This window comes from Panthera onca, chromosome A1, assembly GCF_046562875.1.
Source record: "Panthera onca isolate mPanOnc1 chromosome A1, mPanOnc1 haplotype 2, whole genome shotgun sequence".
Taxonomy (NCBI): domain Eukaryota; kingdom Metazoa; phylum Chordata; class Mammalia; order Carnivora; family Felidae; genus Panthera; species Panthera onca.
Window position 1 is genome coordinate 132,367,799 of NC_138339.1, and position 25,660 is coordinate 132,393,458.

At 35.1% G+C, this 25,660-nt stretch overlaps 1 protein-coding gene across 1 annotated transcript in view; it reads right to left on the minus strand.

Annotated features, from left to right (window-relative positions):
- ADAMTS19 (ADAM metallopeptidase with thrombospondin type 1 motif 19) overlaps positions 1–25,660 on the minus strand; it is a 236,214-nt gene that overhangs the window by 120,594 nt on the left and 89,960 nt on the right. The window contains exon 8 of the mRNA XM_060636222.3: positions 7,095–7,200. Coding sequence (XP_060492205.1) covers positions 7,095–7,200 — 106 coding nt within the window. The remainder of the gene's footprint in view (positions 1–7,094; positions 7,201–25,660) is intronic.

The following is a 25,660-nucleotide window of genomic DNA, read 5'->3' on the forward strand; positions in this document are numbered from 1 at the left end:
CACTTTTGGGTTGCGGGGAGTCATTTCTGTATGTGCATGGAATAAAGGCTCACTCCATGTGGCCTTGGCTACATTTACTAGTCCACCACATTGTTTTTATAAAACTTTACCTGATTCCTTGTTAAAAGTTTCAGACAATATTTAAAAACATTCTAAACAATTTGTGCAGCAGCATCTTTCCTCTAACACATTTTCATTGACATTCTTTGCACAAGAATATTTTACTAAGAAAATTACTATATTAAAGCATTCACTGATTTAATACATATATATTGAACGCTTGATATGTCCCAAACACTATCAAATGCATTAGGAATCCCATGACAACAAAAAACTGGCACAGTTCATTACCTCTTGGCGCTTACACCCTGTGACTAGATGAATGAATGGACATTTATAGAGATAGTGCCATGAAGTATTTAATGGAGAGACTGACCTACACAGAACACATGCTGTAGGAAATGATTACTGATATGCCCTATGAATTATGATCAGGATGAGAGAATTCGTGAAATGGGAGTATTCCAGGCAGAGGGGGTAACATGTGCCAATGCACTTCAGTGTGAAGGGGCATAACACATGAGAAACCCTAAAAACTCTAATGGGGCTGCAAGTGTGCTAACAATAAAAGGGTACATAGTATGAAGTATGGCTGAAGAGATAAGGTAGGAACAGATTACACAGGGCTAGCCCAGAAGCAATGTGAGTAAAGGTAAGGTAATTAGAAGTATCCTTCAGCATCTGGGGTGTAGCACAGTAATTAACAACATGAACTCTGGATTCGGATAGCTTGACTCTGGACATCCACTCAGGCACTTAATTGGCTGTGTGAGCTTTGGCAGTCATACTCTCTAAAATACATCTAATATGATTACCTTCCTTCTTCAGGTGAGAGCAGAAGTCTTTGGTCTCAATGAGCTAAGTCAGGGTAGTTCTGCTGTCCAAGAAATCTCCAGATTTAGCAAGGTTAGAAAAAAACTCACAGGATTATGTTACTAACAATTACCTTTAAAACGATTATTTCTCTGGTAATTTACATACTTTACAATCTCTAAGAGCTGGGCATAAATTTTAGTAAAAGCTTATCCAATATAAGACGTTACTTTACTTCAAGTTGGAAGGAGTGAATTATTTGTGGCCATAAAGAAAAAAAGGATATGATATGTATATACGGTATATATTTCTATTTTTTGTTATATAAATTATAAATGCATTATATATGATACATATTATATATTTATATTCTTGCTATAATGTCTATATGTATTATACTTAGCAAAACTATCTACAACACCGCTAAATATTTGTGTCAGGAAAACATGTATTATTGGCAGTGGATCATGTCACAGAATTTATGGCTAAAATATTTCATAAATATACAAGAACAGAGATATACAATTCAATTGCAGACCACCTTTCAGGCTAAAGAGAAAAATATTGGGCTCTCTACCAACTCAAACATGACCTCCATGCAGCACTAACTTAGAGTGTTATGTGGCAGGGTCACTCAGAGTGTGGTCCGTGCCCTGGCTGCCATTGGTGAACTCCTTTTTACCGATCTATACCTAGATAAGCAGCTGGCACTACAATATAAATTGGCTACAGCACTAAGCACACAGTTGAGTTCAATTGACTGTTTTTCTCTTTTTCTTTTCTTTTTCATTTCTTTTTTCTTTCTTTTCATTTCATTTCAGTTCATTTCTTTTTCATTTCAAGACTTTTTCAATGAAGCAAGCAATGTGCTCTATTCTGGCATAGCTCTTCACATCATCAGGGACCACATTTTGAACGGTAAGATAATTTATTGAGCAGTTAATGAACAATCAAATTTAATGGAGAGAACTTTACTACATACATTAAAATAAAGTCTAGGTGGCCTTCTAACAGTAAAAAAGAGTGAGGGAGAAGACTTGAGAGAGAGAAGAAAATATAAAACAAATAGACAAAAAGGTATTTTTTTAAATTTTAGAATGAGGTGTCATTTCTAACTACAAAAAGCTATAGAAGAAATAATTTAAAAAATAACATTTGACTACTAAGAACATTTTCGGTTCAAAAACATTAAAAAACAAGATTAAATTAATAGAACTAGAGAAATCTTAACAACATATGTGATAAAAAAAGAAAGCTTTTAATATCAAAAGAACTCCTGAAATATTAATCTCTACCAGCTTCAGTTTCCTCATCTGTAAAAAAGACAATAATCACAAAATATAGCTCCAGATTTTTATGAGATTGGATTATAGAGGAGTACACAGTATTTAGTGCAATGCCTGCTAATAACAGAAGACATTATTATTTTTTTAGAAAGGCTTTAGCAATCTAAGTATGATATCTTAAGGCTTAAAAATAGTGTGCAATTGTGAAGTACAAAGTTACTGCAACAGGTTTGGGTGGTCCAAAACTCGCACATAGAAAAGACAGGTGTGGTTCTCGCCCAGGTCCTGGGAGGTAACCTATAAGCATCTGGCACATCCATCCATCCTCCCTCCCTTCCTTTTTATTTTTATTTTAGAGAGAAAGAGAGAGAGCAAAGTCGGGGAGAGGGGTAGAGGGAGAGAGAGGGAATCTTAAGCAGGCTCTACACTCAGCATGGAGCTTGACACAGGGCTCCATCACACGACCTGAGCTGAAATCAAGAGTCGAACATTCACTCGACTGAGCCAACCAGGAGCCCCTGTAATATCTCTTCTGATAAGAATATCTTTGTTTACCTGGGAACTCCAGGAAAGGTCAGATAGCTTATAACAATATGATTTGGGGGTAGGACATGACTAGCTGGACCTCTGGAAAGGATGGAGGTGTAAGATGTGCTTTGTAGGTGGTCAGCTGTGCCTCCATGACCAACATTACCACCCAGTAAAATCCCTGGATACCAAGGCTCAGGTTAGTTTCTAGGGTCGGGCAGTACTTTGTGCGTGTTTTCACACATTATTGTTTAGAGAATTAACACACAGTTAGTTCTGCACAACTCACCTGGGAGAAGACAACGTAAAGCTTCTGCCAGGTGTTCCCTAGACCCGGCCCAGATGCCTGCTCCTTTGCTGACTTTAATCCATATCCTGTTACTGTAATAAACTGTCAGTATGAGTAAAATAGCTTTACTGAGTTTTCTGAGTCCTTCTAACAAATCATTGAACCTGAGGGTGGTCTTGGGGACACTCCCCAAACACAGTAATCTAAGTACAATTTATATATCCATAATAAAGTCTGGCTGAAATAAAGTAAAATTTCTTACTTTAACAAATTGTTGTATATAAAATATAGTGTATATGTGTATACGTATGCACCCAACAAACTGTCAAATTCATGAACAACTTCCTAAGGTATTTTTTATTTATAAAAATAAAGTTTTAGGCTTTATGACAGTAAATTTATGAAGATCCCATTTGTATTTCATAAATATAAATACACTTAATACCAATAAAAATATTCTATGGTTGACATTTTTGGTTGTAAGAAAAAAAATCACATGCCTGATCTATTGTTTAGAAAGGAAAATAACTGTGAAAAGGAATCATAAAACATTGGAATAAATCATTTAATTCCTCTTTCTTGCTATGGACACTAATCTATACTTCTATATATAATTACATACAAGATTTTTTTAATTGGAAATTTCCTAAAGGAAAATTCGATACATTTTCACATTTAAGATTCATTCCCCTTTTGAAATAGTAAAAGAGGATTTTTGGTTCTCTTCAATTACTCAAATTCTCACCCTTAAGACTTGGCTTTTATTTCTTGGTGCCCCTTACTGACTTTTCTAGCCATACATGGAGTTTCTCTGGGAAATTCTAGAAACCAAATTCAGATAAAAAACATAAACACACTCATCCCAAATCAGTTTAGAAACATTTCATGTGTAATTATAAAGTCATTCTTGAATTGACAAGTTTGAATGGACACACTCTGCCACTCTAAAGTTGTGGGTTGCAAAATTATACGATCCATTTTCTGTCTAAGAAAATATACTGGAAAACATAATCCTCTCCCAAAAAACAAAAGAAAGAAATTCAAAAAGAAAAAAGAAGAATTTAACAGTTTCACTTAAGTAGTTGACTTAATTATATCCCTAACAAAAAAAAGCTCTGTTGATTTGTGTGCGTGGACACATCAGATCCATAGACATAATTATCTAACATTTGTGAAAACTTTGCTTATTCAAGAGGCTATGTGTATATGAATTTTGTTTTATTTTTCTTTCTTCTTCCTACATTTTCCTTTCATTGTGCTTTATATCTTATACTGGATGATGATGATATAATTTATATAGATGACCTCTCTCCTGTTTGTCCCTTTGTGTGTCCTTTGTTAAAGACACCACTACTCTTCACTGTTAATGTATCCCACTTTATAGCATTAAGAAAACTGGGGCGCCTGGCTGGCTCAGTTGGTTAAGCCGACTTTGGTTCAGGTCATGATCTCATGGTTCGTGGGTTTGAGCCCCCGTCAGACTCTGTGCTGACAGCTCAGAGCCTGGAGCCTGCTACCAATTCTGTATATCCCTCTCTCTGTCCCTCCCCCACTCACTCTCTGTCTCTGTCTCTCAAAATAATAAACATTTAAAAAAATTAAGAAGGGAAATACCAGCCCCCACTTTTGAGACAAATACTGCTTACAAATAAAGAGGATTTTTAGTAACTAAGTAGTTCAACATATATCATATGTCCTGGTCTTAATTCATCAAGCATTACCCATACCTTTGGCACATCTCTATTGATTTTGGGTACAGCTCTATAAAAGGCAAATAAAATAATATTTTACTACCATTTTAGCCATTCCAACCTGAGTTCCTGGTCATAAAGCAATGTTTCTACTACATAAAGCTCAAGTGGCCTTTCCTTAAACTATATCATTTAGTTTTTTTAAGTAGAAATTCTTGACCAAACCTTTGCATGTTAATAAAGTAACCTGCGTGGTGGTTGGTTCCTTTAATCTGTGTTTTTCGTACATTTTAGAATACATCAGAGATTTAAAAAATGTATTTTACATATCCTAAAATAAAGTAAGATTGTTTCTTAAAGTGAACCTTCCACTACTCAGATTGTCTGTTTCATAAAAATATACTCACACTGCTTATTATTATTCAGAAACTTGCATTTAACTTCTAAAAATTATAATCATGAATTTGTACTTATTGTCTTAATATTTTTAATACCAACTTTTTCTTTCCCCTAAACGTTACTTTCAGCATTTTTCATTCAAATATTGCACATGGTTTTCCTTACTATGATTACACTGAAATATCTTTAAATTAAGAAAACTATATTGGAATTAAGAGTCTAAATCCTATCATTCCTGGAGTACAACAATGAACTAGGTTATTGCATTACATATATTCCCTAAAGAATGATGATCTTAGAATGTTATTTATCTGTTTTGTTTCTTTTTTGGATAACAAATAAACACGTTGTATTCTACAGCACTCCACTGACCACTGAAAGGCTGCATGGGAGAAAATGAAAGTATATTTACACATTTAAAAACAGTGACACCAAAAAAAAAAAAACCACTGTTCGTCATGTCTTAGACTAGGTTACGGGCACATAGGTATGCTCAATTTCTGATAATTCACTGAGCTGTATCATTATAACTTGACCATTTTCCTCTACTTCAGTTTACTTGAATAAAAGGTTTTTTTAATCAAACACTGTGATGTCCTATATAATCTTCTCCCGAGCTTTCTTAGACCAATCAAATTCCATAGCTCAATTTACTCACTTGTCTCCAGAGTCCAGGCATCTGATGAAAATGAAGCGCACTGGGTGTCTGATAAATACTATAATACCACAGTGCCTCAGCCTGTGATGAGCTGGAAAAGATGGCCCCAGTCTAAAGGGTACAGACACTACTCAGCTCCAAGGAATGGCTGCCATATGGGACTGTAGGTCTAATGTTGCCAGGTCTGGAAATTTGAATTTTTATGTCAAATTTATACTTTTTAATGTTGGCAACTGATTCAAATTTTTAAACACTACCAGCCAAACTAAATATGTCTTTGACCAAAGAGGCCTCCATAAAGAGCACCTCCCTGTGTAGGACCTCACTAAATGTGAGTCCAATTAAAATATTTTTCATATTTTAATTGATACTGCTAGCACGCAGGGAAGCCCACATTCAAAATTCAGTCTGACTCCACACCATTTCTACTGTAAGATACTGGCTGTAAATATGTGCTTGTTGTTCATAATCCGAATCTCAGACCAACCTTATAACACAGGTATCATTCCCATTTTACTGATGAGGGATCAAAGGCCCAAAGAGAGCAGATAATGCAAAGTACAGAACAGTATGACTGAATTAGATAACCTGAATTTAAATCCTTCCTCCAACACGTACTATTTTCACAACTAAATTAAACTTAAATTAATTTCCCCATGCTTCAGTTTTCTCCCCTGTAAGATGGGTACTCTAATAGCCTTACCTCACAAAAATGTTCTGGGGATATATATAAAGCATGTAGAAATGTCGTAGCACACAGTAAGTACTACGTGAATGTTGCTATTACTAATTATTATTGTTATTATCATCATCTGTAAAATGACAGCCTTGCTTGTTGAGTTTTAAGTGAACTATTAGGTAAAGTACTTAGACCTGTTCCTGAGACAGACTGTTCATTACATATTAACTGGGTGAACAGGTGAAATTTCTTTCAAGTAAATTACTTCAAACCATGCAGCTTAATTGGCTTTTACTCTGTATAGGGTAATAACAAATACTATTATAGTTTGGAAGTATTTTAATTTGTACAAAGTGTTTTCTTCAGACATGTGAATAATATATAGCTTTGTAGTGTCATGATTATTGTCATGTTTATATTATTTGGAAATGTGTAGTGAAGTGAAACATGTGTCATGTCCTAATGTCAATTTTAATAATGTAATAAGATTTTATTCAAAGTATCAGGAATAGTTACAATATTTAGAAGATACTCTTTAAATTTAGATGATCTTTACCACCTCTTTTTGTTTCCCTAATTTTTAAAACACCTGAGCCCCTCCCCCTAAAAAACCCAAAAGATGCATGTAATTCAATAACTCAAATTACAAAGCTATGTGCTAATATGTGGCATAGCCAGAATTTTTACTTACTTGTGACCCATTTCATGAGCAATTGTAAATGCAAGATTCAAGCCATTGTCTTCAGCAATAATACATTTTCTCTTTTCACTACACATTCCACTCAAATAAGCTATACCTAGAAGACACAAACATGAATTATCACATTTCAGATTCAAATGTAAACCTTTATGCTAGGAATCAGTAGAAAAAACTGAAAAATGAAATTCCTTACATTCAAATATGTCTATATTAAGCTGTGATATCTAATCCTTATGAATGAAATTGTAAGAGAAATTGTGTATGTATTAGTCACTCAATAAACTCTTAACACTCTTCTCAATTTAATATCGCAGATTAAATTATTTCATCAATTGTCCAATTCTCAAAAAGGCATACTATAAGAATACATTTTGGAAATACCAGTTTTCATTGTCATGAATGGTCACAACTTGGAAAATATAAATTAAAAAGCAATGATTAAATTAAGTATTTTTCAATTCTTGTTAATAATGTAGTTGCAAAAAAAACCTAAAATAAAATAAATGACATATAGGACATTCTTGAACTCACATTTATATTCTGAGTTAATATATTTAAAAATTTTATTTTGTAAAATACAATTTTAACTAATACAACAAAAAAACTGTGATTCAATACTGAAAAGTATTTCCTCTGAAAATTTCTTGCCTTATAAGATGGCCCAACTGCAGAGTATACGATAATGAAATATTATTTAAGCCAGTAATTTCTGCAAGATAGTTGATCTTCTGGTTTGAATTAGCAGTAACACAGTATGTGATATCATTGATACTCCTTCATCAAAGATTCATGTACCATTTTACTAATTAAGAAATACCTCTGAAGAAATATCCTTGAACACAAAGAACTATATAACCTTGCAAGTGTAAGTTTTAATGCATTTTTAAATAACAAAGTTTATTAAAATAATATCTAGTGTTATTGAATTATCTATATGCTCAGGAATCCTCCTATCTGTATAAAATACATCTAAGCTCATTATATGAAGAAATTAAGGCGTGGACAAGTGGAATGATTTGCCAAAGAACACATGAGTACTAAATATTATAAAATAAAGATTTGAAATGAACTTTGAATCAATATGCCAACTAACATTTAGTTTTTCCCGCTGATTATAATTTAGTGCAGAGTGGCCCCTAGTTAAAGATGGTTAGCTAACTACTTGGGACTTTTTTTCTGTCTTCAGAAACACAAAAAAATAGTGTTATGGAATGATTACATTTAACTAAAAGAATAAATCGCCTTGCCCATGTTTTGGAAAAACAGAAGGTTCATACAAGAACATGAACCGATTTAGTGGACCCATGCCCAAATTAAACAGAGGAGGATTTTATGAATGTGGTAGAACCCCACAGAGGCTCAAGGCTGAGACACACAGGTTCGACAGAGGCATTGCTCGGGGACTGAAAGTGGAGATTAGATGAAAGTATGTCTGAAATCCTCAAGTACTCATTCAAACCTTCGAGTAGAATGTCAAGGCCTGGTATTCACTGGCCTATCAAGAAAATGAAGATACATTCTCTCAAGAAAATGCAGTATAAACATACTACTTTTAAAACATAACTACAGGAAGAAATAGCCAAGAGATTAAATACATAAAGATGAAATACATAAAGAAATGCATAAATATCTATATATGTAGAAATATTTTATTAAAATATAAAATGTACAAATAGATGAAATTACTTCTTGTCTTAAAAAAAGTTTATTTATTTATTTTGCAAGAGAAAGAGAGCACAGCAGAGGGGCAGAGAGACAGGGAGAGAATTCCAAACAGGCTTCGTGCTGTCAGCACAGAGCCTGACATGGGGCTCAATCTCACCAGGTACGAAATCATGACCTCAGTGGAAACCAAAAGTTGGACGCTTAACTGACTGAGCCATCCAGGTGCCCTGAAATTACTTCTTTATGAATGGATAGATGGATGAAGGAATGAACAGACAAGTGACAAGCCATACTACTTCATTTGGCTGATTAAAACAGTCAAGATCTGGTACGAAGAAAAGAAGAAGGTAGGGATAAACACAGAGGGGTTAGGGAAGGGAGAAAAAAAGGAAGTCAAAAACATAGTTGTTACCGAGCTCTACTACATAACAAATCAAATACAAAACTTTAAGAAATGCTTGAAGAAACATAATGTGATTTTTAAGAGAGCTAAGTCAGGCACTTATTAATGCAACAAAATATGGAAAACAAACACAAGAGAGTAACTAAACTTGCATTATAGTTGAAGGGAAGAAGGAAAGAAAGATAGAAGGAAGGAGTGAAGGAGGGAAGAAGTGTGAAAGAAAAGTAGCTCCTCTTAATAAGATATTTAAAATTCTCTTGAGCATTTAGAAATTTAAATAAATATATACTTCAAGACTAAATGTCCCGCTAAAATACTAAATTAAGTTCAGCTATAATTAGCATGTCAAAGACCACTGTGCAGTACAAATTTCCCTCAGGATGCCCATATATTTCGCCAAACCAAAATAAGCTCATCACCATACATAGATTAAAAGTCAGCTAACATAGGCTGTCATCATTTCATATATCTCTTTTCTGTATGGACCAGGACATAGCAAATTCAGTCACTTTAATAAATTTTACATCTCTTCTCCTATACTACTTGAAATATATTGTTCCCACCAACAAGAGTACTGTTGCTTGTTTCCAATTCTTACCTCTTCCATATTATTTTTTTCTATTCTAGATTGATACATTTTTCCATATTTTGCTGTTATCTTACTATATTGGCTAGGATTTCCAATGTACTAATGAAATATGGGTGGTATCAAACACGTTGTTTTCCTGACGATATTAATAGGAATGTTTACAGTTTCACAATGGAGTATGAATGCTCGAGGACTTTATTTTTTTTGATGTTTATTTATTTTTGACAGAAAGAGAGACAAAGTATGAGCAGGGGAGGAACAGATGGAGAGGGAGACAGAGAATGTGAAGCAGGCTACGGGCTCCTAGCTGTTAGCACAGAGCCCGATGTGGGGCTCGAACACACAAACCGGGAGATCATGGCCTGAGCCAAAGTAACGGACTGAGCCACCCAGGTCCCCCAGGAGGACTTTAATAGATACAGTTTGTTAAGTTAAAGGAGTTATTTTTTGATATTCTTGTATGTCAAGTGAAAAAGGATGCAATGTTATGTGAGGTGTAGGTCAAAGGTAGATGGGAGTTAGATAGCATTTTTTTTAAAGAAACATAAGCTTGGAATAGTGAGAGAAACAGGAAAGAGAACTGATTAAGTACTAGGGGAATACTTAATTCATGGGTCAGAAAACAGATGGTTCAGCTCAGGATGGAGAGCACAAACCTGGACTCTCACTAATATGCCCAAATGAATGATATCCAACCTAATGGTTGAAACACAGAAGAGTACTACTTAGATTAAATTTGGGCTGGGATTTTTCAGAACAGGTTTAAAGAAAGGATGAAAACGTGTAACAGTTGGCAGTAAAATTGATGGGGAACGAAGGGACAGAACTTGTAGCACTGGATAGGTGAAGAAGTAATGTCAAAGATAATTTGGGAAAACAATACAGTTGTCCAGACAATGGAGTCAGCAGTGAAGAAAAGGAACAGATATTCTCTGAAAAAGTACTAGAGATTGTGATAAGAGATTGAGATTTAGAGACTTAAGATTTCAGAGGTGAAATTCCATGATATGATTAACTACTGGCACAAGGGTAGAGAAAGGTAGCTGGCATCCAGATTGAGGGGAAATAATTATTAAGTAGTGTTGGGTGGACTGATGGTATAACGTGAAGTTGCACCTGAATGAACTCAAGAAGCGGAGAGAAAGACGGCCAACATCCACACGAAATGGGGGAGACAATAAAGGAGAACAATCCATCACAGTGACAGTGACAGTGACGGTTAAGACGGTAAAGCTCAAGAGCTTCCATCACAACTGAAGAGTTTTTATATGAGGACAGGAGAGATTTTGACTTAGAAGCAGCAGCGGGAAGCAAGAGAAATGTTACAGGTATACAATGTTGGCATTTTCCTAGCACCAGACCTATGGATAGGGGAAGAATGTCTCTGGGGGCCCTAGATTCCTCACCAGGTTATGGGAAATCAATGACTACTGTGTAGTCATGAAAAAAATATGGTATTGAAAAGAATATAATTTATAATATAAAAGACATATATTTTATACCATAAAATATGAATTTACATACAATAAAACAGAATTTTAAAATGAGTACATATTGGCATAGAGGTATGATTACACCTAAGTATTAAAAAATGCAGACCACCACATTTTCATAAAAGAACAAAAAGACTACACAGATATGGGGGCACCTGGCTGGCTCAGAAGTAGAGCACATGACTCTTGATCTCAGAGTCATGAGTTCAAGCCCCATGTTGAGCATAGAGCTTACTTAAAACAAAACAAATCAAAAAACTACATCAATATGCTAACTTGCTAATAGCAACTGTATTATATAACAGAGAAATAATAAGTAACTTTTCTCCCTCTTGTCCAATTTTCCAAATCATGGGTTTATAATACTTTTACAATGAGAAGATTAAAAGACATAAATATGATAATCATGTCTATGAAATTTAAAGAGTAATTAACAGAATCTCTTATAGACCATGATGCAATTTAACAAATAAGATGATCCTGTATTCCTATTCTCTTTTTACTTATGTGTACAGTTAGAATCTCCAACTAAGATTCTGATAAATTTAAATTTCATTGTCTTACATTTGGCCCACAAAGGAGATTTTCTTTAACTTGAAAGTTATGGAGAATAATTCTAACCATGACTAATTTAAATGACTTGCATTATTCTGTCTAAAAGCCTATGCTTTTCAGTTCCTTTCAAAAACTCATATGTTTCTTATTATAATAAGGGGTAGAGTTTAGAAGGAGAAAGGATTTAACACAGCTGTTATTTAAAGATAGCTATAATACAGACTCTTTTTAAGGTACCCTTTTAATATAAAAGTTTGTACAAACAAAAAGGATACCAAAAATCTCTCTAATTTCCCACCTAAAAATGAATCAAGTCATGTGTGAGGACTGAACAGAATCTCTCATCTGAAAACAATACATACAATCCTGGAATGTAATATGATACCTCATCAAGATAATCATAGAGCCCTAAAACTCCACAGGAAGCGTGTTACAATAGTGGACTAATCAGGAAATCAGTTTTTGAAAAATGTTTATTTATTTTGAGAGAGAGAGAGAGAAAGAGCATGAGTGGGGGAGGGGCAGAGAGAGGGGGAGAGAATTCCAAGCAGGCTTCGCACTGTCGGTGCAGAGTCCAATGCTGGGCTCCAACTCAAAGTCCCTGAGATCATCACCTGAGCTGAAACTAAGAGTTGGATTCTCAACCAATGGAGCCACCCAGGTGCCCCAGGAAATCAGTTTTTATGATGTCAGATGGATGTATACTAACAAAAGTAAGTTCTCCAGCTCCACTGGTATTGCCTTTAAGCACCAACTAGACTACTTAAGTTCAAAATCTTGTCTCTCCTGGCACAAAATCGTTCACAGTTCTAGGAAAGATATTTGTTCTAGGATTGTACCTTATGAGAAAAGTTATTCACCTAGGAATCCTACTATTATTTGAGGCCTAATAGAACAAGGAAAAAAATGAATACATGCTGAGCATACCTTCAGGAGCACGAGCCACAAAATAAATACTCATTTTAAAATGTGATCATTAAAATCTAAAGGTATCTAAAACATTATGGAAGAATAAAAGGAAACACCAGATAGAGAAAAATCAAGGTAGGAGAGGCTTTTAGAGAAGGAAACAGCTTGGTGGTTATCACTGAGTGGCCAGAGGTCAGCCAAGGAAAAGCAGGGGAAGTTTGGGGGTAATTTCCTGAACAAAGGACTGAGCAGGGAAAAGGAGATGGTGATGAGAGTTGATATTGCTCACAGAAGGGTAAGTTAGGTTCGTTCAATGTGCAAGCCACGTAGTACATCTCTGCCTCAATAGGTATTTAGCATATCTGCAAGAAGGGGGTGTATGAAATGAAATGCATAGATGAAATTCCTGGAAACAAAGACCAATATAAAGTGTTAACTCAATGTGGGGTCCTAAATAAAAATGTAATTTTGAAGAATCAAAATGTATTTTGTCCACAAATTAGAAAAAAAATTTTTTTAGAATGACTTAATGAGATGGTACCCACATCATACGAAGCCCATTTACATGATTACGTTCAAATTGGACTTTGAACATATTTTACAATAACTTGCCTTACTAATTCAATAATTATCCGCTTCTACTCCATTACAAGGCAAGATGATGATGATTCAGGAATATAAAAGTACAATTATGTAAGTTATGAGTTTAATATGGGTATAGTTATAAATGTATTTTAAAAAGTAGGCTTCCAGATTCTCTTAAATGATTAATCCATAACATTCTTCATAATACAGTTCCTAAGAATACTAAGAAAAAAGTGAATTCCAAAAACAATAGAATATTAGTTTAAAAAAAAACTATAGTGAATCTCTGTGGTTGAAAAGGGAGACTATTTTATAGACATTAAAATGTTGTTTATGCGTTCCCACAACATGGTAGGCTGACAGTCCTTTTGGGAAAAACACATAGAGTGCCAGATAAAATGTAATGAACAAAGTTTTTGATGTATCACTAAGTTTGAAGAAAAAAGATTACCAAGTGCAAGAATAAAGCTTAAAAAATTTTCAAATCTAGAGGATAATATCCTGATTTAATATTGTTAAATCTGGATATCAGAAAAGATACAAGTCTCATTAAATAACGGGTGTGGTTTCCGAGCACCTGGGTGGCTCAGTCGGTTGAGCATCTGACTTCAGCTCAGGTCATAATCTCACAGTTCATGAGTCTGAGCCCCACATTGGGCTCAATCCTGTCAGCACACAGCTTGCTCCGGATCCTGTGTCCCCTTCTCTCTCTGCCCCTCTCCTGCTCATGCTTGCTCGCTCGCTCTCTCTTCTCTCTCTCTAAGATAAAAAAAAAAAAATTTAAATAAAGAATGGTGCGGTTTCAAAATGTCTGCAAGGACAGGCATTAAGGAGCAAGGAACTGAGATCTATACACAAATTAGAAAGCCTGGAAATGCTGTTAATGCTTGAAAATAACCTCAAAAGTCCACATGCAGGAAAGCAACAAGGAGTCATAGCTCAAAGTTCTGGGTATGCCAGGAAAGGCTCCATTAACACAGTGAAACCGAAACCACCATCATGCATAGGCTATGAAGCCACAGGAATATGAAGCCATAAATATAACGTACAAGCCCATCATACAATTTGGGGATCATACAGGATTGGAAAAAACCTTGTCAGTAAAAACAAATGAGGTATCACTGTGACGAGACACTTGATCATCTCAGCAAGCATAGAATTCCCACAGAAGAAACAGTTCCACTGAAGACAAACTCACAAATATAAACGACAAATCAAGTGAAGAAACAGCCATTGTGAGGAGACCATTACCAAAATAAAAACTAGAGAGAACATGTTAATGAAGGAAAGACGTTTTTAACACAAAGATGGGAAGCTTGAGATCTACATTCACTGGGCTACCACAACCCAAATGTATCTTTCTGTAAATAAAAAAAGAAACCCCTTCTTTGTGACACTTTACATCAAAATACTGGTGTAAAGAAATGTTAAATTTCTTCAAACAGAAGGAAAAATTCCAGACTAAAACATGAAAATAAAGAGGAGGAAATACAGAACACCAGAAAGAGTAAATGTACATGTAACTATAAATTAATAACAAATACACAAAACATCAATTTTTTTTAAGTAGGCTCCATCCCAGTGTGGAGGGGAGCATGCCTAGGGGACTCCAATGCAAAACACTGAGATCAAGACCTCAGCTGAGGTCAAGAGTCAGAAGTCAGATGCTTAACCGACTGAGCCACTCAGGTGCTCCACCTTAAACATCAATTTTAATGTCTTCCAAAATTTAAAATATAGAGAACTAAAGTACAAGCAACAATACGTCATCGGGAGATAAACGGAGTTCAAGAGTTCAAAAGTTCTAGCAATAATCAGCAGTAAAATGATACATGTCATTATATATAAGGTAATTACAAAACAATAGTAAAATAATACATAATTAACAATTACAGCGATTCAAAATGGCATACCAATATTAGATTTACCTATTTTTAAAAGGCAAGAAACAAAGAAAAAAAAGAAACATGAAATAAAGTGAAATAGTAAATAAACAGAAAGAAAGCATTTCAAATTATGATTTTCATTAAATAAAAAAGACTATACCATGGGAACTGTGTGTGACTGCCAAACTGAATGGATATTTAAGTTCTCGAAGGTGAGAGATGTGTAAATTAAGTTGATTGCGATAATCATTTTATAATGCCTGATGTATATTAAAACATCACATTTTTTACATATATACAACTTTTACCTGTCAATTTTATCTTGATAAAGTTGGAATAAATGAATGAAAAAAAACACTAGGCTGAATCCAAACTAAGATTGTAAATCTAGATTAAAAAAATAAACCTTAAGTGTATTGTGCTTAAAGAGATACAGCTTAAGAAAAAGAATATAAATAAGTTAGAAGTAAAAGAAGAGAAAACAATGTAATATGCAAACATCAACCAAAATAGAGAAAGAGTGACAATGTAAATATTACAAATATAGAAAATTAGACAAGTTGAATTTAAGCCATACGCATCTAGAGAGATAAAGAAGGGTGTTTTATTGTTTTTTTTTTTTTTTTACGATAAAAGGATCACATCAACAAGAGGACTTCGCAGTTCTTTTCTGTATTTACTCAACAACTAAGCCTCAAAATGTATATATAGTAAAAATGAACAGAATTAAGAGAGAAAGACAAATCCACAGTTAAACTGGAAGACTTAACAAGTCTCTTTTAATAGCTGATAAAACAACCATAAAAAAATTTACTCAAGACATAAGAGATCTGAACAAAATATTAGCAAATCTCTCTTAATTGACATAACAGAACATGGCACCCAACAAAATTCTTTTTCTTTTTAAAAAACTTTTAATGTTTACTTATTTTTGAGAGACAGAGCACAAGTGGGGAAAGGCCGAGAGAGAGAGAGAGGGAGACGCATAATACAGAGCAGACTCCTGGCTCTGAGCTGTCAGCACAGAGCCCCATGCAGGGCTTGAACTCACCAGCCATGAGATCATGACCTGAGTCGAGGTAGGACACTCAACAAATTGAGTCACCCAGATGCCCCAATTCTCTCTTTTTAAGTGGACAAGGTACATTTATGGCCATATTCATACTGAGTAGTGAAAAAAAAAAGTGGAAATAATCCAAAGTTTGTTCATTGGCCAAAATGGAAATAATTTAGAAATCAGGAACTAAAAAGGTAACTAGAAAAACCCAAACTGCTTACACATAAGATGATACTCTTCTAAACAGTCCACAAGTGAAAGCAATTATAATGAAAATTAGAAAATACGTTAAACATGGCTACAGTAAAAATAGAACACATAAAAAATGTGTGGGCTGAAATGACAGTGCTTAGGGAAATTCACAGCATATATTATAAAAAACAAAAGAGACTGAAATCAATGATTAAAATTCCTTCCAGGAGCTGGGAAAAGAAGAGAGCATCAAAGCTTAAGAAAAGAAAGGGAAAGAAATAATAAAGAGCAAAACCAATGAACTATAAAACAAATGTAAAAGAAAACTGGAAAAATTGGTAATTCCCTAGTAAACCGACCAAGAATAAAAAGACAAGTACAAATTATCAACACCCACAAAGAATAAGGAAATGTCTCTACAACCCTAAAGACATCAAGGTAATATATAAAAAAAGCATACCAATAAAATTTACAACTTGCCAAAGCTGTCAAAAGAAATTTTCTATTGCCAAAGCTGTCAATAGAATTTTCTATTATCATCCCATTTATTCATTCTACTCCAGCTGGATTGGCTTGTTTTTTGTTTGTTTGTTTTTGTTTTGTTTTTGCTTTCCTTTTCTTTTTCCTGTCATTTCCATCTCAAGACCTCTTCACTGGCTTTTCACTCTGGAACATTCCTTCCCTAGATATCTCCAGATTTTGATCACCAAATTTAAATTACAAATACCCTTCCTACCCTGGAACTCCCAGATTATCTCTTACTTAAACTGACTCCTTTTTCTATGCCAGTTTATCTTTTAATATACCAATTAATTTAACTATTCATTATGGATATTGGCCATTTCTCTCTTAGAATGTTAAGCACCACAAAGGCAGGAAAGTACTGAGAAGTCAATTTGTTCATTCCCAACAAGTAGAACTGTATAGTACAGTGTATACTATACATTGTATAATAACATGAAAATACATTTTGAGGTGTATTATTGTGCATTTCTCTTTTGTATTTCCACACAAGTCATGTCTTAGTTATCTACAGGCTTCTCTCTGAGGGCACAGGAGAAAGGATAAGGATTAGAGGTAGGTAGCCTTTGGAACTCTGGAGGATAGTGAATTGGGAAACTCCAGACCAATATACGATGACTCAAACATGGAATTAATAAAAAAAAACTCTGGGTCAGTAGGTGGAAAGAAGGGCTGTGTTGTCATTTCTGAGCCTACTTTGACTCTTGCTATCAAGAAGGCCAGAGGGGTGGGCAGTTTAACTCAGGGGACCCAGGGGGCACATGACTGAGATCTGGCAGGGTCTTAATAGCACTAAGAGCTGGAAGGGTAGGGCCTGGGGAGGCTGGGAAGAAAAAAAGTGTGGTAGAAAGAGTTGAATCGGAGTTATAGGGCCCTGACCAAACCAACATTCTTGAGTTGAACCCACCAACTGCATTTGGAGGCCAAATCCAGCCTGTAGACAAAGGAATTCACTGCAAAGACGCTGAGAGCAAAGGTCTCAGAGGAAAGTGAAGGCACTGTGATTTCTGATCTATAGCCCATCAATCACCTCAGCTATGGAAAGAATCAAAGGAGAGGTTAAGGGCACTATTTGGAAGAATTGAATATTAGCTAAAAGCAAACCGAAACAAGGTAAATGAATAAAGTCATTTAAAGTGGGGGAAAAAATAACATCAATTGACATGTTTCAGTTCTCATCGTCCTCAAATCAAAGGAGGTAGGGATTTGTGAGGAAAAGATTTAACACATTCTAGGAAGATAGATGCAACATTTTCTTTTCCTAATTTAGTATCATCTTTGACCTTGTAATGTGTATTGTGACAAAATTAACTACAGATGGGAAAGCACATGTTAAAAAAAGGGTGTGTGTGTGTTGTTAATGCGTGGCTAAAGGAAAATCAGTGAATACTCACTCACTTTATTTTATGATTCTAAGGTGTGTGGAGGTATCTAAAATCAATAAGTTGTAGACTAGACAGCATATGGATACCACATCTAATTGGTAAGTTTTTTATGAAATATAAATATGATGCAGGAAAAATACAGTGAAAGGTAGTTCAAGTAAATGTTCAGGAAAATAGTGAAAGAAAGTGAGTTCAGGGGTGCCCAACTGGCTCAGTCAGTAGAGCATGTGACTCTTGATCTTGGGGTTGTGAGTTCAAGCCCCATGTTGGATGTAGAGACTACTTAAAACTAAAATATTGAAAGAAAGAAAGAAAGAAAGAAAGAAAGAAAGAAAGAAAGAAAGAGAGAAAGAGAGAGAAAGAGAGAGAGGAGGAGAGAGAGAGAGAAAGAAAGAAAGAAAGAAAGAAAGAAAGAAAGAAAGAAAGAGAAAGAGAGAAAGAAAGTGAATTCATAGGGACAGTGGTATGAAGGAAAGACAGAGATGGCCAGTTCCTAAAATCTGCTCTTTTAAGGATGGAGAAGACATCATGGTAAAGGACAAGTTCCAAAAGAGATTTACTTGCTGCTTTCATTGTTTTCACATGTTCTTAATCTTTACAATAAACCACACTACTAAGCAGACCTCCCTCCTTCCCACATTAAGATAATGAAACGGAAGGCTTTTGTTTGAAAGTAAGAACAATTAGGAAAATTTATGTCTGCAAGCTAGTTTTGTGCTCCCGCTATTGTATTAGAATACAGAATGATTGTATTAGAATAATCTAATAAATTAGATTTATTGTACTTCACATTCATTTCTCTTCTCTCTTTCAGAAAATTTAAAGGCAAGCTATGGGATGATTTCAGAAGCTAAACTCTCAAATCTTTAGAGAGTTTAAGCCTGACTCCAATGTACATTACTGTGTTTTTGATATATCCCTAATACATAATTAAAAATATATACCATCTTGGGGCGCCTGGATGGCTCAGTCGGTTGAGTGTCCTACTTCAGCTCAGGTCATGACCTCGTAGCTTGTGAGTTAGAGCCCCGCGTCAGGCTCTGTGTTGACAGCTCAGAGCCTGGAGCCTGCTTCGGATTCTGTACCTCCCTCTCTCTCTGCCCCAACCCACTTGCATTCTGTCTCTGTCTCTCTCAAAAATAAATAAACATTAAAAAAAAATTAAAATATATATATACCATCTGAAATTCTTAATTTAGATTTCAGTGCAAATCTGAAAATGTAATGCTGGGGTACACTGAAAAAGCCATATGTGATAGATCACACATCTAACACTTATAAATCAGAAATGGGAAATTTACTGTGCAGTCTACCACAAACATGGATGAAAGTTGGTATTCCCATTGCTGAGTTAATTTTTAAAAAAAGACAAATCAGAGTTCTCAGGCTTTCTGTATGACTTTGCTCACAAAAACAAAACAAAAACAAAAACAAATTAGGTTTAATGACTTCATCTGCCTCGGAGACTAAAAAACTGTCATGACTTTAAAAAATAGGTAAGATGAATCACAGTTAAAGATTTTTGGGAAATTTAAGGATACAGCTGGAAAAATTTTAAAGTGTTCTGATTGCATATAAATCAGGAATTTTGGCTAACGCATTTTTATAATGTTATAACGTAATCATATCCTGAAGGCATTAAACAGGGACAATTAAAACTAAAAATATCATGCTACTAAAAAGCTGTATAAATTGCTTTTTAGAATACTAGTAAAAACACTGACAGCATGCATTTATAACCATAAACACATTCAAACTTCAAAACAGCTTGACACATTCTTTTTTCATCATGCCAATTTTTAATCATGTTGTTACTTTTCATAACTCACTCTCTACCCAGTGTGATCAGTGTTTTTTATTCAATAAAATAAATAATTCTATAAGCTGGAGAAATCTAAAGAATATAATTATAATTACATTACTATTACAAATATCTGATACTCTTAAATCCCAATGACTAAAATTTAAACTATTAAGTTTAATATAGTGATGTGACATGATTTGTTAAACAAAACACATTTACATAAGGACAAGTGTTCTAACTTTAGATGCATTTTTAAGATCTCAGCTTTTTAGGTCTCTACGCTGAGGTAGTTAATAGTAAACTGGGTAAAATCTTCTCAAAGGTGATTTGATTTTTCTAAAATCCTGATTGGAATTGAACACCAGATTTTCATGACCTGTTTTCTGCATTAAGTAAAGACAAAATGCAAAGAATAAAGTTTTAAGGACGGAAGCTCTTGGGTCAAATATTGTAGGGTTTGAGTCCCAGCCTTGATTTTTAGCTTTGTGACCATAGGAAAGTTTGTTCTTCTTCCTGAGCCTCAGTTTTCTCAATAGTAAAATCGGGAAATTAGCCATTTGGCTTAGGAATGCCAGTTAATTTAGATAAAATATTTCAAGGCTTTGTTGGCTTACGTGAAACATGCTCACCCTTAAACCATTTTCTTAACTGTAAAAGGAGGTTAACAATCCCTTATGATCCAGAACTTTTGAAGGGTTAAAGGAGGTGATGTATTTAAAAACCCATGGCACATGACAGATGCTTGAGAAGTATTCTTGTATACAGACAATGCTGGGTGGTGAAGTTGCACTTCTAGATCTTATAATAAGATAATTCTTAAAAACTACAAGGAGGATCTCAGGGAGTTTTCTAAATTAAAATGTTTTTTGTTTCCCAAGGATATATTTGGCATATTTTAATATTCATATAGTACTTAATAGCACCATTAAAATATTTTCTACTACCAACAAAATTCTATAACTAAATGAAGCTTTAACAGTAAAGGATCTTGAGGAGAAAATTGCCTTATGAACAATCACTTTTCATAATAATTCCTTAAGAATTATGTATCCAAGTCTTATCCCTGGAATATGCCCTGCCAAAATAGAAATATAGTGTCTGATTTATGTCCTGGCCAGAGCCTAATACGAAATACACCAGCAGCCAAGAATTAAACAAGATAAGTTCAGCTTTGCTTTTATTGTAAACCACAGGAAAGATGTCATTTTTCTATCAGGAACTCATTTCTATTCAGAAATACATGGATTGAGCACCTGGGATGCTCATTACTGTGGTATGTGCTGAGGACACAGACAAGTACTAAGCAAGATCCTTGATCACGAAAAGATTAGAAGAAGAGGAAATGAACGAAATGCAAGTTAAATAAAAGGTATATTGAATTCCTCAAAAAGCCTGCATGGTAGAGTGGGAGATAATCTAACAAGTCCAAAAGTGGAAATTAATCAGGGTTCTGAAAAATGGGTAGAACCTGCACAGGGATAAAGGAAAGAAAAGAAAACAAAGAAATGCTCTTCCATTTAGAAATTCTGAAACAATACATTTGAACACACTCACTGAAGTCTGCAAAAATAATCAGTTCTTTAGCAGGGCCTCAGTTAGAAGAGTGTGCTAGTGTGAATTTAAAAGTGGCACAATGATGGGGAGATGACGTTTTAAAAAGGCTTCCAGGGGCGCTTAGGTGGCTTAGTCAGTTAAAGTCATGAATCTCACGGTTTGTGAGATCCAGACCCATATTGGGACTTGGGATTCTCTCTCTCTCTCTCCCTGACTCTCCCCCATTCATGCCCTCTCTCTCAAAATAAATAAACAAACATTTTTCCAATAATTTCAAAAAAGGCTTCTTAAGTGAGTGAGAAAAAGGGTTTGGTAGGTGAAGTCTGGGTGGGATTTCAGTCTTTTCCGTTCCTCAGGTTCTGTACATTAGGTATCCTGTGCAAGATACAACCTGAAGAAACCTTTCTGAAATCCCTGGTTGTAATGCAAAAAGCAAATATAACGATCACATAATTTCTTTCTTTTTATGTTTTAATATTTAAATTACTTTCATTGAACAGTTCTAAGAATTTTAACACTCACATTGATTCATTGAATCACCATCACCATCAGGAACCAGAAGAGGTCCATCACTCCCCAAAACTGGGGTTTCCCCTTTATTTTTAAAACTTTTTTTCAATGTTTATTTATTTTTGAGAGAGAGAGAGAGAGAGAGAGAGAGAGTGAGCAGGGAAGGGGCAGAGAGCCGGGGAGAGACACAGAATCCGAAGCAGGCTCCAGGCTCTGAGCTGTCAGCACAGAGCCCGATGTGAGGCTGGAGCCCACGAACTGTGAGATCATGACCTGAGCCAAAGTCGGACGCTTAACTGACTGAGCCACCCAGGCACCCTGTGCTTTCCCACTGTAAGTACACTTTCCCCCATCTTTAAAACAATAGTGATCTCTGGATCACTGATCTGATTCATCATTATAGGTCTGTCTTTTAGATAATGTCATGTAAGTGGACTCATAAGGCAGCTAACCTTTTGAGACTGGCTTCTTTCAGTGAGCACAGTGCTTTGAGAGTCCTCAAATTACTACAGACTTGAACCATTTACTTCTTGAAGCCCATTGGATTGTTTCCAGTTTTTGACAATTATGAATAAAGTAGGTATAAATGTTCATGACCAGGTTTGGGTGAAGATAAGTTTTTATTTTTCTGAAGTAAACACCTAGAAATTGGATTACTGAGTCATATGATAAGTATTTGCTTATCTTCCTCAGAAATTGCCAGATTGTTTTCCCAAGTGGTTGTAAAGTTTTGCAATTGCCAGCAGCAATGTCTGAGTATTAAAGTTGACCCACATTATCCACAGAACTTGATATTGTCAGTATTTTATATTTTAGTCATAAAATAGGCATACAGTGATATCTCACTGTGGATTTAATTTGCATATCCCTAATGACAACTGATGATGACATCTTTTCATGTGTTTATTTCCAATATATATCCCTTTTGTGAAATGTCACGTCAAGTCTTGCACATTTTTAAAGTTTGTTTTCTTAGTGTTGAACTCTGAGAGTTCTTTATATATCCTGTATATAAGTCCTCATGTCTGGATATGTGAGACTTATGAAGACTTATGAAGACAGCTAAACAACACAATGGTTAAGAGTACTGATCTCCCCAACACACACAGTCAAACATCTGCATATAACTTTTGACTCTCCCAGAACTTAACTACTAAAGCCTACTTACTGTTAATCGGGAGGACCTTACAGATAACATAAACAGTCAATTAACACCTATTTTGTATATATTATGTACTATACACTTAGAATAAAGTAAGCTAGAGAAAAGGGTAGTGAGAAAATTGTAAGAAAGGCAAAGTACATTTACAGTACCATACTGCATTTATCAAAAAATACCCACATATAAGTGGACCCATGCAGTTCAAACCCATGCTGTTCAAGGGTCAATTATATTTTCTTCTGGTCCAGAACTTGTACTTTTAAAAAACATTTTTAACATTTATTTATTTTAGAGAGAGAGGGAGAAGGAGGTAGGGAGAGTATGAATGGGGGAGGGGCAGAAGGAGGGAGACAGAGGATCCAAAGCAAATTCTCTGTTGTGAGTGCAAAGCCCTATGCGGGGCTTAAACTCACCATCATGAGATCATGACCTGAGCAGAAGAGTCAGCCGTTTAACTGACTGAGCCACCCAGACGGCCTCCCATAACTTATATTTTAATCCCTTAACAGAGCAAAATATTTTTATTTTCGATGTTGTTGTTTTAATTTTGATGAAATCTACTATTTTTTCCTTTAATGGGTTATGCTTGCGGTATTGTATCTAAAAACACTTTACCTAATTCAAGATCACAGATTCTGGTGTTTTCTTCTCGGCTTTATACTTTTACATTTTACACTAGATTAATAATACATTTTGTATAAAGTTTTATAAGTTTATTTATTTTCTTTTATTAAAAAAAGTAGGAGTGCCTGGGTGGCTCAGTTGGTTGAGCTATCGACTTCATCTCAGGTCATGATCTTGTGATTCATGAGTTCGAGCCCCATATTGGGCTCGCTGCTGTCAGTGCAGCATCTTCCTCAGATCCTGTCTCCCTCTCTCCCCTTTCATGCTTGTGTGTGCTCTCTCTCTCTCTCCCAAAAGTAAATAAACGTTAAAAAAAGTAAAAGAACTTTATAGTCCTTCATAATGTAGAATGATGTCCAGTGTTTTCAAGACCATTTCTCCAAAGATTATTCTTACTTCATTAAACAGAATTTGTACCTTTATAGAAAATCATTGGCCACACTTGTGAAGATCTATTTCTGGAAACTGTATTTTGATCCATTGACCTATGTATCTATTTCTTTCTTTTTTAAGGTTTATTTATTTTATTTATTTTTGAATGATAGAGTGGGTGAGGGAGCTGAGGGAAAGAGGATCTATAGTGGGCTCCATAATGACAGCAGGAAGCCTGATACGGGGCTGAAACTCATGAACCGCGAGATCATGACCTGAGCTGAAGTCAGACGCTCAACTGACTGAGCCACCCAGCCATCCCTTGTCTCTATTTCTTAAGCAGTACCATACTGTATCCATTATTGAAGCTTTGTAGTAAGTGTTGAAATCAAGGACTGATTCCTCCAAAACTACTTTTCTTTTCAAAATTGTTTTGGCTATTCAGTTGTTTGCCTTTTCATATATATTTTAGGATCGTCTTGTTTCTATCTACAAAAAAGAGCTCAAACTTTTATTGGAATTGGGTTAAATCTATAGATCAATTGAGAAGAGCTATATCTGTGCTCTGCTGAACTTCCTTATCTATGAACATCTGTTTCGATGTTCATCTAAATATTTATTTAGATCTTCCTTTACTGAGGTGCCCGGGTGGCTCAGTCAGTTAAGCTCATATCTTGATCTCATGGTTTGCAAATTCGAGTCCCATATTGGGCTCTCTGCTGTCAGCACCAAGCCTGCTTTAGATCCTCTCTCCTGTCTCTGGAGGAGATCCTCTGTCCCCTTCTCTACCCCTCTCCCACTCATGCTCTTTCTTTCAAAATAAACTTAAAAAAAAAAAAAAAGGAGATCTTCCTTTATTGCTCTCATCAGCATTTTATAGTTTTAATCACACAGATTCTGTATATGTTTTGTTAAATTTATACTTAGATATTCCATTTTGGGCCTATAACAAGGATAAATACTCAAGAGTAGAAAAAGTATTTTATGTTTACTTATATTCTATTTCTTTTGCTCTTTCTTTATTCCTGATGTTCTAGTTTCCATTAAACATAATGTCCCTTCCATCAGAATTACTTACTTTGGCAATTCTCTTAAAGAAGCTCTTTTGATTATGAATTCTCTTGGTTTTTTCTTCATAAGAGATGCTCCTATTTTATCTTTTTTTTAATGTTTATTTTTGAGAGAGAGCAAGCGGGCAAACAGTGAAGAGGCAGAGAGAGAGAGGGAAGAGAATCCCAAGCAGGCTCAGCACTGTCAGCACGGAGCCCAATACAGGGCCCAAACTTACGA